This window comes from Felis catus, chromosome D1, assembly GCF_018350175.1.
Source record: "Felis catus isolate Fca126 chromosome D1, F.catus_Fca126_mat1.0, whole genome shotgun sequence".
In the NCBI taxonomy this organism is placed as follows: domain Eukaryota; kingdom Metazoa; phylum Chordata; class Mammalia; order Carnivora; family Felidae; genus Felis; species Felis catus.
In genome coordinates, this window is record NC_058377.1 from 110,344,657 (window position 1) to 110,359,472 (window position 14,816).

General features: G+C 50.7%; 1 protein-coding gene across 15 annotated transcripts in view; it reads right to left on the minus strand.

Annotated features, from left to right (window-relative positions):
* Positions 1 to 14,816, minus strand: part of CHKA (choline kinase alpha) — a 63,880-nt gene that overhangs the window by 17,028 nt on the left and 32,036 nt on the right. For 9 of the 15 annotated variants that reach the window (XM_023240144.2, XM_045039648.1, XM_045039645.1 and 6 more), the window contains exons 3-4: positions 8,245 to 8,298; positions 223 to 336 (exon numbers count right to left, since the gene is read on the minus strand). The exons of 1 other annotated variant lie outside the window; for it this stretch is intronic. In XM_023240144.2, the coding sequence (XP_023095912.2) occupies positions 223 to 336; positions 8,245 to 8,298 (168 nt within the window). Of the gene's footprint in view, positions 1 to 222; positions 337 to 8,244; positions 8,299 to 9,322; positions 9,353 to 14,816 lie in introns of all 15 variants that reach the window. 5 more of the 15 variants (XM_023240146.2, XM_023240151.2, XM_023240150.2 and 2 more) reach the window with 3 other exon arrangements.

Below are 14,816 nucleotides of genomic sequence, written 5' to 3' on the forward strand. Positions count from 1 at the left end.
CTTCATACAGAGTTTTCATTCGGATGAACATCTTTGCAGAAAGACAGAGGTGCTACTGTAAACGCAACAGAAATTTGTTTTTCTTTATTTCTGATGCAGTGGAATAGCGTGTCACGTTTGCTACGTCCGAGCGCGACGTCTCGGGCTCCTGCAGCCACAAGGGCAAGAATCCCTCTTTTGTCTGCGGCGCGTGCCGGCCGACGGGCGCAGAACACATCTTACCGGGATAAACTGTTCCAGGCGGCCTTGGGGGAAGATGCCGTAGAGCTTGGGTCCCAGCGACCTCTCTGCGAGAATGGCAAACATAACGCTCTCCAGAACCATGGCCTCGGCCCCCTAGAACAGACAGCAACACAGCACACGTTTCCTGAGGGCCGAGGGTGCGCAGGCACGAGCGCTTCCGCGGGAGCGGCGGCATCGGCCCCAGCGACTCTACGACTGGGCGTCGTGACCGCCACCCCCATCTTGAACGCGAAGACACAGAGATCAACATCTTGTAACGTGCAGGGTCCGTGCTTGTAGGGGTCACGCTACATCAGTAAGATTTAAAATTCCAGTTTAACTGGGTCGCTGATTCCAAAAGCGGAGTATCTGTTGGTATTTTACTGCTCGTATCTACCTTAAAACTTCTACGAACTCCACCCATGGCATCTTCTCAAAGGCCGCCACAATGCCGTCCACTCTGGAGAGGGGGGTGCTGGCCTGCTTTTCAGCCGCGAGCGCGGAGCAGGAGCGCGGGGGCCTTCTGCCACCAAACCCATCCTGAAGGACAACTGACAGACCCGGGCCTGTTTTTCGGTCCAAAGAGCGCCCTGGCGCGGCACGTCCCCGGCCTCGATGCCCTGCTCTTATCCCTAGTCTTTGCTGCCGGTTTAACTTTGTCTCTTGCCAAAATCCCTGAGGCTCCGAAAAGGTCTCTAGTCCCAGTGACTCAGGTGGGATCTACAACCATCCTGCCTACAAAAATCATCTTTTGACCTCAGTTCAAATTCACTCCTCGGTCCTTTGCCATTACACAGCAAATTAACCTCTAAGTCACTGTGTCTGAGGAGGGGCCAGCGGGCGGGGGGAGCTCTCAGAGGATTCTTATTCACCCCTTGGTAAGAAACGTGCCGTGGGGAGTGCGATCCCGCACCAACACGGAGCAAAGCGAAGCAGCTCTGTACGTTCATGTTACAAACACGCGCAACGGGACCAACTCAGGCAATGACAGGGCGCTGACGTCACAGAGGAGAAAACAGAGAAGCTACTTTTCCAAAAGACACGGAACCACACTGGAGTAAACAGCCATTTGATCACCTTCACATTTTGGGGAGCAAGCGGCTTTGCTGGTGGTCCCTCGTAATTCCAGTTTAGCCACCGTCTCGTGTGTGTCATTTATTCCCACAATTGTGGGCCGACCACCTCGCGAGACCCGCTCTTTACTTACTCACTTGCAGTTTCGCACCTACGGCTGCCGTGAACGATACCGCATCCTCCCCAAATCCACACGCCGAAGCCCTGGCCCCCAGCGTGATGGTGTGTGAGGACGGGCCTCTGGGAGGGGGACGGGCACAGATGAGGTCACGAGTGCGGGGCGCCCACGCGATCAGCGTCCTTATACGAAGAGACACCAGAGAGCCCGCTGTGCCTCCCTCTGTCTCTCCATCCCTCTGCCATGTGAGGACTCGGAGAAGACCGCACCCGCAGGCCAGGAAGCGGGCTCCGCCAGACCCCAACCGTGCCGGCACCTTGATCTCAGGTGTCCGGCCCGCAGCGCCGAGAAATAAACGTGTGCTGTCCGCACCCCCACGGAGCCTGTTATGGCAACGTGGGCAGACGCAGACAATGACCACACACGGCACTGCCCTGTCAGGTTAACGGCGCGGAGAACAGGGTTGAGGGTCAGACAGGTTTTATTTCTGAACCCCTCGAAGGAGGTGGAGTCCCTGCCGGCCCGACGACCCGCACCAGAGACACTCCGCAGGAGAGTGTGCGCAGATCTGCAAGGCGCCTCTCAGACTCTCACCTGGATGTCGGTGTGGGGTGAAATGCCAAGGCGCATGCAGGCCGGGCACCGCGGGACGGGGGACGGGGGACGGGGGTGTGGAGGCGGACAGGCTGTCCGTGGTGGCTCTGTGCGGCCCCCAGCACACCCTCCCCTCTGCACACCCTCCCGTCTCACGATCTCAAAGAGTTGCATCAGGATTTCTTCTGTCTAGGTATCCAGATTTTGTCGGAATCAAAATTTGTTTTCTGGCTTCCCTCTGTGTGGAGTGACTAAGCCTAAGGGCCTTAGGGTTGGCGCCGTATAAAACATCCGAGTGCCCGATCCTGAACAGGCCTTCGCGTTTGAAGTTACAAACTTTATACAGAGTTAAGACCCACCGCGTTACCTCAGTAGCCTTAGCATTTTGCGCATCGTGTCCACTCAGTACAAAGGCTACTGGGGACTGACTTCACAGGCCGTGCTGTCGCTGAACACACACACTGTCCAGAATCCTCTAGAGTTGACTCAACCCATCGCCAGGATGGAGAGAAGATGGAAAGAGACTTAAGAACTCTGCAGTTCTCTCTGGCATTGCTCCAAACACTATAAACAAGAAATCTCTTTGTTCATATGTAGTATCGCAGTTCAATATTTATTCCCGGTAGGGAGGAAGGGGAGCTGGTGTGGAGGGAAAAGTCTGGAGGAAGAAATGAAGGAAAACAATCACAAGCAAGAAACATGGTTAAAATAGGTTAAGAAGGATAGCAGGTGGCACGCCTGGGTGGCTCAGTCGGTTAAGCAACCGACTCTTGATCTCAGGGTCATGAGTCTGAGCCCCACATTGGGCTCATGCAGGACACGGAGCCTACTCAAAAAAAGAAAAAAAAAGGGGAGCGGGCCATCTCAGGATGAGTGCATCGACTTGTGCCAGCCTTTTGGGAACCGCCAGGTCTCCAAACACCTCGCTGCTTGCTACTTAAGTGAGTAAAGAACCGGATGGGACCAGAGCGACCCAGTTCACCGCCCCAGCACTGGCCCAGGCGCCGCCACTGGCCATCCAGACACTGGCTCTAATTTCTTAGGACAGAAGGTCCTACCTCCGCTTGAAACCATTTACTTGGCCCCAGGGAAACCGGAAAAGCCTGCAGGGACCCGTATCCCGGGGAGAGAAGCAGACAACGCACAAGCCCTGCGGCAGGGGCAGGACAGAGCTGCTTCCAGGAAATGACAAGGACACCTGAGGGTGAGACGGAGGTCCCCGAGGCGGGAGTGACTTTGGCACATTCAAGGGAGGGGAGGGGCGGGCGCCGGGAGCCCAGCCACCAGGAAAGAGGAGGCCCAGCCGGAGAAACCTCAGCGTGTGGAGCATTTAAGGGGAGGAACCCACAAAGGGCCTGAGAATTCCCGGCGACAGGGAGGAGCACACTCTGGACCCACTCAATCCTTAAACCTTATATGCTCACAACTGTGCCAGACTTTCTAGCATTTTCTAATGTATTTCCTTTTAAAAAGCAACAAAAGGGGCGCCTGGGTGGCGCAGTCTGTTGAGCGTCCGACTTCAGCCAGGTCACGATCTCGCGGTCCGTGAGTTCGAGCCCTGCGTCGGGCTCTGGGCTGATGGCTCAGAGCCTGGAGCCTGTTTCCGATTCTGTGTCTCCCTCTCTCTCTGCCCCTCCCCCGTTCATGCTCTGTCTCTCTCTGTCCCAAAAATAAATAAACGTTGAAAAAAAAAATTAAAAAGCATTTTCTAATGTATTTCCTTTTAAAAAGCAACAAAAGGGGCGCCTGGGTGGCGCAGTCTGTTGAGCGTCCGACTTCAGCCAGGTCACGATCTCGCGGTCCGTGAGTTCGAGCCCCGCGTCGGGCTCTGGGCTGATGGCTCGGAGCCTGGAGCCTGCTTCCGATTCTGTGTCTCCCTCTCTCTCTGCCCCTCCCCCGTTCATGCTCTCTCTCTGTCCCCCCCCCCAAAAAATAAACGTTGAAAAAAAAAATGAAAAAGCAACAAAAACGCTGACATTTCATGTCTGTGACCGATTCAGACGGGGGCAGCAGGAGGAGGAGGGAGCAGGAGGGGAGGCGGAGAGGGCACGGCCGTGATGGAGAGAGTGTGGCGCTCCGTGTGCTGCTGATGGCAAACTCAGGGGAGGAGCAAAGTGGCCACTGGATCCGAGCACGTGGAAGTCGTCGGTGACCAAAACAAGAATGGTTCCAGGGGACTGAGGGGTACAGGGGCAGAAGTGTCTAGGCAGACTTTTCATTTTATCTGTGATAGATAATTCTCTTTTACAAAATTAAAATTTGTGAGCCTGGGTGGCTCAGTCAGTTAAGCGTCCGACCCCAGGTTTTGGCTCAGGTGGTGATCTCATGGGTTGTGGGTTCAAGCCCCACACCGGGCTCGGCGCTGGCAGCGCGGAGCCTGCTTGGGATTCTCTCTCTCCCTCTCTCTGCCCCTCCTCCCACTCTCTCCCTCCCTCTCTGCCCTTCCCCCACTTGCACTGTGTCTGTCTCTCTCAAAACTAAACTTAAAAGATGTATTAAAAGAAATTAAAATCCAGGAATAGAATATCAAACTTACAAACTTCTTGGAAGACATAACAGCGTTTCTGTGGTACTCTGGCCCAAAATGCATAACCTCGTTCCGGTCATGAGAAAAGACGAGACAAACCCAAACCTGAGGGGACGTGCTACAAAATAACTGCCCAGCGAGCACTGGGACTGTGAGGCGCACGGAAGCAGATACATGGACTAAGGGGGGAACAACCAGCAAATGCGGCACTGGGGTCCTGGCTGCATCTCAGAACAGAACAACAGTGGAAAACCCTGGGAAACTCAAGTCGTCGTTACCGCGCCACGTCGGTCTCCACGGTTGTGTCAGGTGTTAACGTCAGGGGAAGTCGGGGAAGGGTCGTATGGGAGCTCTCTGTACTAGTTTGAAAGCACACTTCTGTTGTGTCTACAATTAGTTTGAAATAAAAAGTTAACAATAAATAAATGCATCTAGAAAAGACTGAAATCAGGGGGTGCCTGGGTGGCTCAGTCGGTTAAGCTGACTCTTGATTTCAGCTCAGGTCACGATCTCACGGTTTTGAGTTCGAGCCCCACATGGGGCTCTGTGCGGACAGTGGGGTGCCTGCTTGGGATTCTCTAACACGCTCTCTGCCCCTCCCCCACTTGTGCACATGCGGTCTCAGAATAAATTTAAAAAAAAAAGACTGAAATCAGCAATATGATTAAGTCAGCTACAAATTCTGCGCGGTGGCATAAAGGTGTTTACTAAATTATTCTGTGCTATTCCACATGCTCAAAACTTTTTCAAAAAAAAAAAAAAAGGTTGATCGGGAAGTGAGAAACAGAGAGTATATAAATACTCTCATACTCTCTCAAGAAATCCTGCTACAAGAGGAAGCAGACTCAGGCAAGGCCAGCAAGCTCTGTCCGCCACGAGGGACAGGAGCAACGCACCTGCAGACAGGGAGAGAGGACAGCTGGAGTCTGGAGCCCAAGGGAAGGACCAGCCCATGGAAAGGGCAGGTACAAACACAGACAGTTCACATGCTTGCAACTGGACAGACGAGGGCCGAGAGCATAGCGGCCACCAAAGACTGGGGCTCCGTGGCCTGCCGGGGGCGGTCCTCCCCGGCCAAGCGGTTTCCGGCCAATGATGTTGCTCAGGTGTGGGCTTAGAGAAGGCCAGGTGGCTGGGCCCAAAGACCAAGCTGGACACGGAAATCTTCAGCGAATCAGGGCAGCTCTCCAATGGTTTTCAACAGAGGAGAAATGGTTTGGAAGCAGGAACGGGGAAGAAGCGAAAAGACACCCCCCCCCCAACCAGTCGGCCTGGAGGAGGGGGCTGGGGAGCAGTCTCTGAGACAGTGAGCCTGTGGAGAGGCCAGTTGGCGGGGGAAACGTTCAGAAGAGAGAGGACAAGATTACAGACAGAGGCCAGCCATCCAAAGGGGCTCCGAGAAGAAAAACCACCTTCCCCATTCCCGCAGCCAAATTCCTACCTTTTCACCCAAAGAAATTACAATCAGAGCACCCACTGTTTGCTGCTGGGCTCTGAGTGGAAATCCAGCAGGCACAGGAGGAAGAAGCGTGGTGGTGACCAACGGGTCACCCGAGGCAAGGGCATCTTGGATGGACGAGGGGAAGGGACAAGGAGCGTGTGCACCAGCGGGCAAGGGGCAGAATGTTCCAGAGCTGTCCACTGGCTCCAGCTGCAGCCCACGTTCAACAATTCTATACTGCGCCCGCTCTACACCAGGCAGGACAGCCGTGGCGAGACCACACGGGGTGGCGAGGTGCTGCCCTGAGTCTAGAATCTCACAAGAGGGGGAGGCAGACGTGAACCGCGTGACACTGAAAACCCCGGCCTGACAAGGTGCGGAGCGGCGGCATATGGCGCTCGGGGTGCGGGCACGGAACAGACACGCACGCCCAGTCCAGAGAGCAGGAGGGCTCCCTGGGGAAGCAACCCCGAGTGGGGTCCCATCACGTGCACAAGTGGGGGTGGGAAGCGGGCACAGTGGGGAGCACTCCAGCCGGAAGGAGCAGCATCGGCAAAGGCTCTGTGGCTGCAAGAAAACCACAGTTTAGGAGAACGTGGCTGGAGCAGGAATGTGGATGCGGGACGAAGGGGAGAATGGAAGGTTCAGCAGGATCAGACGACAGGCACCTGCTGGGATAAAGCCCAACCCGACCTGGGGCGGAGTGAGCACTGAAGGATGTCAGGCGAGAGGCTGACCTGACCAGAGGAGCGATTCGAGCGGGAGGGGGAGCGGAAGCGGCGCCCCCAGAGGAGATGGAGGGAGCCTGGACCCCGGAGGTGGGCGGTTCCAGAGGAGACGGGCACACAGACCCTCGGTAGAGTTCAGAGGAAAATAGACTCGGGGTTCGGATACGGGGCGAGGGAGGGAAGGGGATATCGGAGGGGACTCCCCGCCTTCTGTCTGCAGAGAAAGGAGAAAATGAGGCTCTGCCGAGGGGACGGGGTGGGGAGGAGTCCGTGCGTTCGTCTTGGGCCTGGTGACGCCACTGAGAGGCGGCGGCGGGTGGCGCTACCCCAGGCAGGGGTCAGGGCCGGGAAGCGACCCAGGGACGAGGGGCAGCACGGGAGGAGAGCCTCGGGCAGGTCACGGGCATTCTGGCATTTGAGACGCTAGGAGGTCAGGCCTGGAAAGGGGCCGAGGAGGGGAAGAAAGCGTTCAGAAAGGGCAGGGTGCTATTGAGTGCTGCAGAGAAGGGGAGTCAGAACTGGAGGCGCACGGGGGGTCTGTGTCACGGAGGCCCCAGTGGCCCTGGTGGCCCAGCCTTTTCTACCACCGGCACACACGAAGGTCCACAGGCAAAGGCCTCAAATGGCTGCAAACTCACTGTCAATCACTTCCTGCCCAAGGGCGTCTCTGTCAGCGGTCACCCAGAGAGCACAAGTTCCAGATCCACTAGACGAGGGTCTCCAGGGAAGGGCGCAGCCACAATAATCCACTGCGACACGAGAAGGAAGTCACTACCAGTGCTTTATTTCTTCATGACCCCACCTCTTTTCAATTTCTACCTCTAGACCATTTGAGTAATTCGAACACAGTGAGGAAGCCAGTGTACTTATACACGCGTGTGTAGATGCAGGTTTTACGTCTGTGTTGTGTGTGTGTGTGTGGGGGGGTGTATACTTATACACAAACTTGCACATGTTGGGACAGTATGCTCAAAAGTTGTTTACTCCCCGGAACGTGGAGATCACTCTCAAGACTCCCCACTTCTGAGCCTCATAGAGGGGCCAGGTGTGGACACAGCAGTGCTCCCGACCCCAGGCTCTTCTCTGAGTGTCAGCATTTCAGAGAGTGAGGTCATTTTAATTGGGAAGAAGCCTTTCTGACGGGATTGCCACTCTGGGAAAAGGCACCCCTGCCTGCACCAGGCAGTGCCTGCCTAGCAGAGGGGTGCGTGACCAGAGAAGGGGGCCAGAGGCACGCAGCGCGGCAGCACAAGCCTATCACGCACAATCGTCTCCCCAGACTGCCCTCTCCCAGCACCCCAAATAATGTCTAGGTTGCCACAGGGGCACCACACGTCCACTGCCTACACTCAGGAGGAACTGAAAATACTGGCAGCACGCTCGGTCTTAATCCCAGTGTGGCAAGAGCCCGTGCCCCGAGACCGACAGACCAGGGCCGTCCAGGGGCGGGAAAGAGGCACCGCGAGACCGGAGCGCCGAAGTGGGCTAACACGGGTTTGTTTACACCTCATACAGACGCAGAACGGACTTAATTACTTACTTGAAATTCATTTTCTTTCTGAGCTTGTTCGGATCCCTCTTTATTACAGGACCTCTACGAATGAGAAAAAGCAAACACTTCCGGTAAGATGGGGAACACCACACAGACACTAACTTTGCAACCACCAGAACAGTCAGGGTTTATAAAACATCACAGATCTTTAATGAATGTTTCTCAACCCACTGAAGCCACCAGCGGCAGGCTAAAATGCCCCACCAGTGCCCACGCTAATGCTGATACCCAAGGAATCGCTTCATTTCTTTCCAGGAAAAGGAATGTGCTGTCGACACCCCACAGCCTTGTACCTTTTCACAATTTCATTGTCCGAGGAAAGTCAATAGGGGGCGCTCTTCCAATCAGGCCTTCCCGAGACCGACCGTCAAGTGGTCTCCCGATTTAGGTAGGCGGTTCCTTCAAGGCAACACTATCCCGAGGAAGCCTCCTTCCTACAAGAACGGGCAGTGTATACACACCCAGGGCAAGTCGTGGTCAGCACAGAACTGGGACAGAGAAGAAAGCCCCGTGTGGGCGGGAAGCGTGGCACCGAACGTGGGCGACGGGCCTGCCAACTTGGTACGTTCACAGACTGGCCCTGCTCGCTCCGCCTGTCCCTGGCTCGATCTGAATTCTTCCTCCGCCAAAAAGAGGGTCGTGCAAATTTAATAAAGCCCCTAAGCTTAGTTCACGGATTAAGGGATCCGTGTATCACTTTCCTCAATGAAATTGCAAATTATTGGAAGCCAGGGATCTGGCAAGTAACAACTAGATCATTAACGACCTTAAATGACTCTCTGGCTACGTTCTTTCTTCAAGGCACAGGTCGTATGTTTTAAAAGCCCCCCCCCCCCCCACCCCAAGTGCCTAAAAGCCTTCACAGTATCTTTAATAAGGGGATGGAGAAAAGCAAGTCAGAAATTTAAGGATCGTGTCGAAATTTTATGCTCAAATATCACCTCCAGAAATGTTACTTGTTATCACTGAACTACGTCGGCTTGAGCCAGACACAGAAGGAAGCCCACAGGGAGCTTTTTAAAAATTTTAAGGTAAAAGATTCTGGAACATCCCGTGAAAAACATACCTTTCCATTCCACAGCTTTATCAAAAATACCTGTACCGAGGGTGGAAAGTGTGGACAGGGGAAAAAAAATGCCACGTTAAGCAACACCAGCTACTCCAGCACCGTTCAAAGACTGCAGTGATTTAAAGCGGGGCTCGCATCCATCATAGACGGAAACAGTGCACAGACGTCTTAATGTGTGTTCTGCACAAACCGTACACGTGCTGGCTTATGCGATATAAAAGTAAACAAATACCCACGTTCATGAAGCTATCTGCAAAAACCTCGCACTTACACGTATTCGGTAACATCTTTAACATCCAGTTAAGTTCATTTTGTACAAAGTACAGAAAAATACAAATGGAGGACATATATTTTCATTTGCATAATCTGCGTTTCTCTGATGAAAAGATGCTGCAGGTGAAATCCCGTTACGATCAAAGCTACAAAAATGAAAACGCTACGGAAATAATTTTAGATGTTTGCCGACAGCGTGACGTATGGTATGACGGGCTCTAGGAAGGAGTAACTGGGAACTGTTAAAGCTCTCCTCCTTCCTTAATTCCAAAATACTCCCCTTACTGAACCGTTACCTCAGACTCTGACTTTAGCGTCTCCTCTCTCCCCAGTGGCCTACAAGTTCCTAATGAATAGGGACTCCGTCTTTTATTTATTGTTAGTCTTCCCCCAAAGCACCAAGCAATCGGGGCGCTCACTACACTGTCGTTGGGGTGATGGAAGGCCACTCCCGCGCTGTGAAGCTCAAGGCATGGCCTCCGGGCCGGAGCTGGCGGGCACTGGGCAAGCTCGCGTCCCTGATCGGAGCAGCGCAGCGGGGAAACCGGCTACAGTGTTAATCAGGATGCTGAATGGGGCCAAGTGCCCCCCAGACGTTAATTCCCGGGCTTGTTCTCTCCAAGGAAAGTGAAGAACAAAAAAAGTACCGTAACGTGACACACTGTATATCGATACTTTGTCACAAAGACAAATATGGAATGTGGATATCCTACTGAAATCCGTTGTAACGGGATTTGACCTGTACAGAACTCTAAATGACTACAGTTATTCCTACACTGTTATTATTCAAACTGTATCTTCTTAGGGAGATACAGTTAATGGATTATACAGCCAACAGAAGTCCCTTTCCCTTGTCCAATGGTGCTCTCCAAAGCGAGTCACTTCCTCCAAAGTCACAAATTGCCTTAGTTCCCACGGCCATTCCTTTTTAATACTCGTACCCTTAAGTGGAAATCAATTCTGTTAATAATTTCCCCACCCCTGCCCACTCCATTCCACCCCCAAATGAATGCATTACTTATACCATAAGAGCACCATCCTGAAGGCAAGATGGACTTCTGCCATATTCAACCCTCTGTTCTGTTTCCTCAGTACAGAATGTTCAGGTTCCCTCAATCCTGCAAACAAGAAGAGTAAGAAAAAGACCAGGAAGTCTCAAACCAATCAGATATTCACAAAAAGTGAGGGAAGAGGCCTCCTCCTGATAAGCCACAGAGAGACAGACTCACATTGCCAAAAAAGAGGTCAGAGAACTTTTTTTGTGCAGGAAAATGGGAAGTAAAATAGATCTTGGCATCTGTGGGATTCTACTTCAGAGGCACAAATTTATTTGAAGCAGATATTAAAATATCTTGTATAAATATTTAACACGACCCCAAATTTTCTGCCGACTTGCAAGTTAATAAAAACTCTATGAAAATATATAAAAGAAAACTACAATTTTTTACATTAGAAATTTGAACACTGGTTAATATCAAATAATTACTAAAATCTATTGATGTGAACATGATTATGGTCATTTTTTTTTTTAAATCATCTTACGTAGACAGAGACCGAGACGTTCACGGAAGTAGTAACACGGTGTCTGGCGTGTGCCTCATAATCACCTCACCGAAGGAGCGAGGGTGAAGACAAAGGACTGGTCAGAGGGGAGGCGGGTATTGGGCACTTGGGGTTCATTATACTCCTCTGCTCTACTCTGTATGTATCTGAAATTCCCCATAATAAAAACTCCTTTTTTAAGTAAACAGAAATTTCAGGGCCTAAGAAGTCAGAATGCATCAAATATGTTCAAGATTGTAAAAACCATTAAACGGTACACTCTAAATGGGTGAACTGTAGAACATAAAGACATTTAAAAAAACAAAAAACAAAAGACACCCGAAGATAATTTAAAATATACTGCCACTGGCTTCCCATCTTCCTCACTCTTTTCTTCCTATTTTGGGCTTGTTTTTCAAGAGAATCTATAAAAGGATTCATTATAATCCACATATTCATTAGACTGTGATATAGGAAATAAAATTGTCTAAGGGGGTAGCAGTACTAACAGGGGTATGGTTTATATTTCGTTTTAGAGATCAAGATTTTAAAAGCAGAGTCAGATTTTTCATGGGCCAAGAACTTCTAAATAGGAAAAAAATTAACATTGATACTATAAGTTATTAGATTTTTAAATGTTTTATTATATGCTTTGAAAAGAAAATGGAAGTCAGTAGACTTTAGAGGCTGAGATGAGAAAATATCGCTTGACTAAATTTTGTCTTAAATAATTTTAGGATTCAAAAACATTCTATTTAAAGTTACCCGAGGGGTGCCTGGGTGGCTCGGCTGGTTAAGTAAGCATGTGACTTCAGCTCGGATCATGATCTCACAGTTTGGAAGTTCAAGTCCCGCATTGAGCTCTCTGCTGTCAGGGTAGAGCCCGTCTTGGATCCTCGGTTCCCCTCTGCCCCTCCCCTAGGCGTTCCCTCTCTCTCTCAAAAATGAATAAACCCCTCTTATAAAAAATAAACTTAGGGGCAGCTGGGTGGCTCAGTCGGTTAAGCGTCCGACTTCGGCTCAGGTCATGATCTCACAGTTTGTGGGTTCAAGCCCCGCGTCGGGCTCTGTGCTGACAGCTCAGAGACCGGAGCCTGCTTGGGATTCTGTGTCTCCCTCTCTCTCTCTCTGCCCCTTCCCCCACTTGGTCTCTCTCTGTCTCAAAAATGAACATTAAAAAAAAATAAAGCATATGTGTTACCTTTAAAAAAAATAAACTTAAAAAAATATCAAAATAGAAAACAAAGTTAGCCCATACTCCACAAGGTTTATTTCTTTAGATGTGTCTAAGCGTTTGTGCAGAATCAACTCTTATCTGGCCAGTTCTTACTAACAGATTCCTCTAATGATGAGGGAGCTAGTGTTACAACTGAACTGCTTTAAGAAAGCCCCATTTGTGCAATGAAACAAAGCATACCTCGCTTTCCCTAAAGTCTGTGTATGTGTGGCTATGCATGTAAATAAATCAGTCAAAGTGTATAAAGAAAGTGGCATGGAGTGGCACCCAGCTATTTGAATGTCATCTCTAAGACTAAAACATTTGTCTTTAAAGTATCTTTAGGGCGCCTGGGTAGCTCAAGTTGGTTAAGGGTCTGACTTCGGCTCAAGGTCACGATCTCACGGTTAGTAGGTTCAAGCCCCACGTCCGGCTCCGGGCTGACAGCTCAGAGCCTGTAGCCTGCTTCGGATTCTGGGTCTCCCTCTTTCTCTGCCCCTCCCATGCACTCACTCTCTCAAAAATAAACAAACATTAACCCCCCAAAAAAGTATCTTTAAAAGCCCAGCACGGCACAAGCTAGTTGCCAGGGGACAGCCTGGGAAAAGTGCTGAATCAGCTACATGAACGACATCTCCTCAACAGTATAATGAACTGGAAATGCCATTTAAGAAATCAAATCATCATCAATCGTAAATACTGTTATAAGGAGGAAGTAGCCACAGAAATAAAAAGATACAAAAAAGAGTGTTTTACAGAAACACAGAGGACAACTCTTCTTCTTACTAGCCCTTCTCCACCAAAAACCGAAACAAAAAACTACACAGAGCACTCAGCTGGCTCTTTTGTTTTTATTTATTTTCAGCTGGCTCCTTTAAAGGTTCTGTACAAAAGAGTACGTTGGTTGTGGCCTTTTGATAACACTTTGGGACCCATAAATGAGAGACTGAGAAAGAGTAATTCAGGAGCGCCTGGGTGGCTCAGCCGGTTAAGCGTCTGACTCTTGGTTTCTGACTCAGGTCATGATCTCGTGGTTCGTGAGCCTGCCTGGGATTCTCTCTCTTTCTCTCTCCCTCTCTCTCTCTGCCCCTCCCCTGCTCGTGCTCTCCATCTCTCAAAATAAACATGTTTATAATACTTCTAAATGTTTTTATAAATTTATATAAATGTATATGTTTTTAAATAAATTTCTAAATATATCTATAAATGAATAAAATCTTAAAAAAAAAAAAGTATAGCCCATGTGATTACCTACTGAGCACATACGAGTTATGAGAACTTAAAGGGACAAACGATTTTTAGCATTTTATGGTCTTCTCTAGCGCATCTTCAATTGCCCTGAGAGACACTCCAAAAGAATTCGATCTTCTGACTTTGTAAAATGGGACGGGACGACTTGAACAATGTGGGTTGGAGACTAGACCCTCTAAGAAAGAGGCTCTCGGAAGGCACAAACCAGAGGACAGGCAAGGGGAAGACCGCAGAAGGCAGACTCTTCCCAGGACCTCCTCAAAACTTACTTCTGATCCAGGGTAACCTGCTGCCCCCAGACCCCCTAGGCTTCCAAGTGCATTAGGCATAAGCACCCCAAGCGCTGACGTGTAATCCACACGCTTCCGCTTCCGGGAACAGCGCCCTCGCTTCCCCAGCCTGCAGGCGCCTCCCAAGGGCCTAGAGCTGCTGCTGATCCCCCCCCCCGAAACCCCGCCCCATAAAGGTGTGGGGGAGGGGAGGGCACTGCCTGATAAGGACAAAGAAGAAAGTCTGTTTCTAACTCCGACCAGAATATCCCAGAATATCAACAGAGCAAGGCGTTTCCAATAGAGCAGTATGCAGGAGGAAGCAGCTAAATACTTGAAGTGAGTTTCCAAGTCGAGCCCCATGAATGTCTACAATCACCCAGCCATTTTCTACTGAGGAAACAGAAGAGAGGGATTGGATTTGCCTGGGACAAAACAAAAACAAGCTCCCCCGCACCCCCCCCCCCCGCCCGGCCCCAAGAAACAAAGGCCATAGAGCCCATACATAACATTCTGAAATCTTCATCACTGCACTGTTCTAAGCCCAGCACAATCTGTAGCTGGTGCTACTTAACAAAAGCATTACAATTTTCTTTTTCAAAGGCATTTCTTGAAACCAAGAACTAAAAGAAAGAAATTAAAGCTGTAGAGAATGCTCCAACTTTCGGAGGACTCATACTATACCGTGCATCGGGTCTGTCACCTGGAAAGCAGACTGCTCCAGGCACGATCGCATGGGCAGCCTGCGGCAGAGAACACATAGGCACAGACAGCTCAAGTGGTACATCCCCCCCACGTGCCCTTCAAGCCACCCAGCGCGCACATGCCTTCCCCAGGCGGGTGCGCTGCGCTCACGCCGTCGCTCCAGGGACCAGAAACCCGGACTGGCTTCGTGCTAGAAATCCCACACATTTAAGACCAGCAAGACAAAGACATGTTG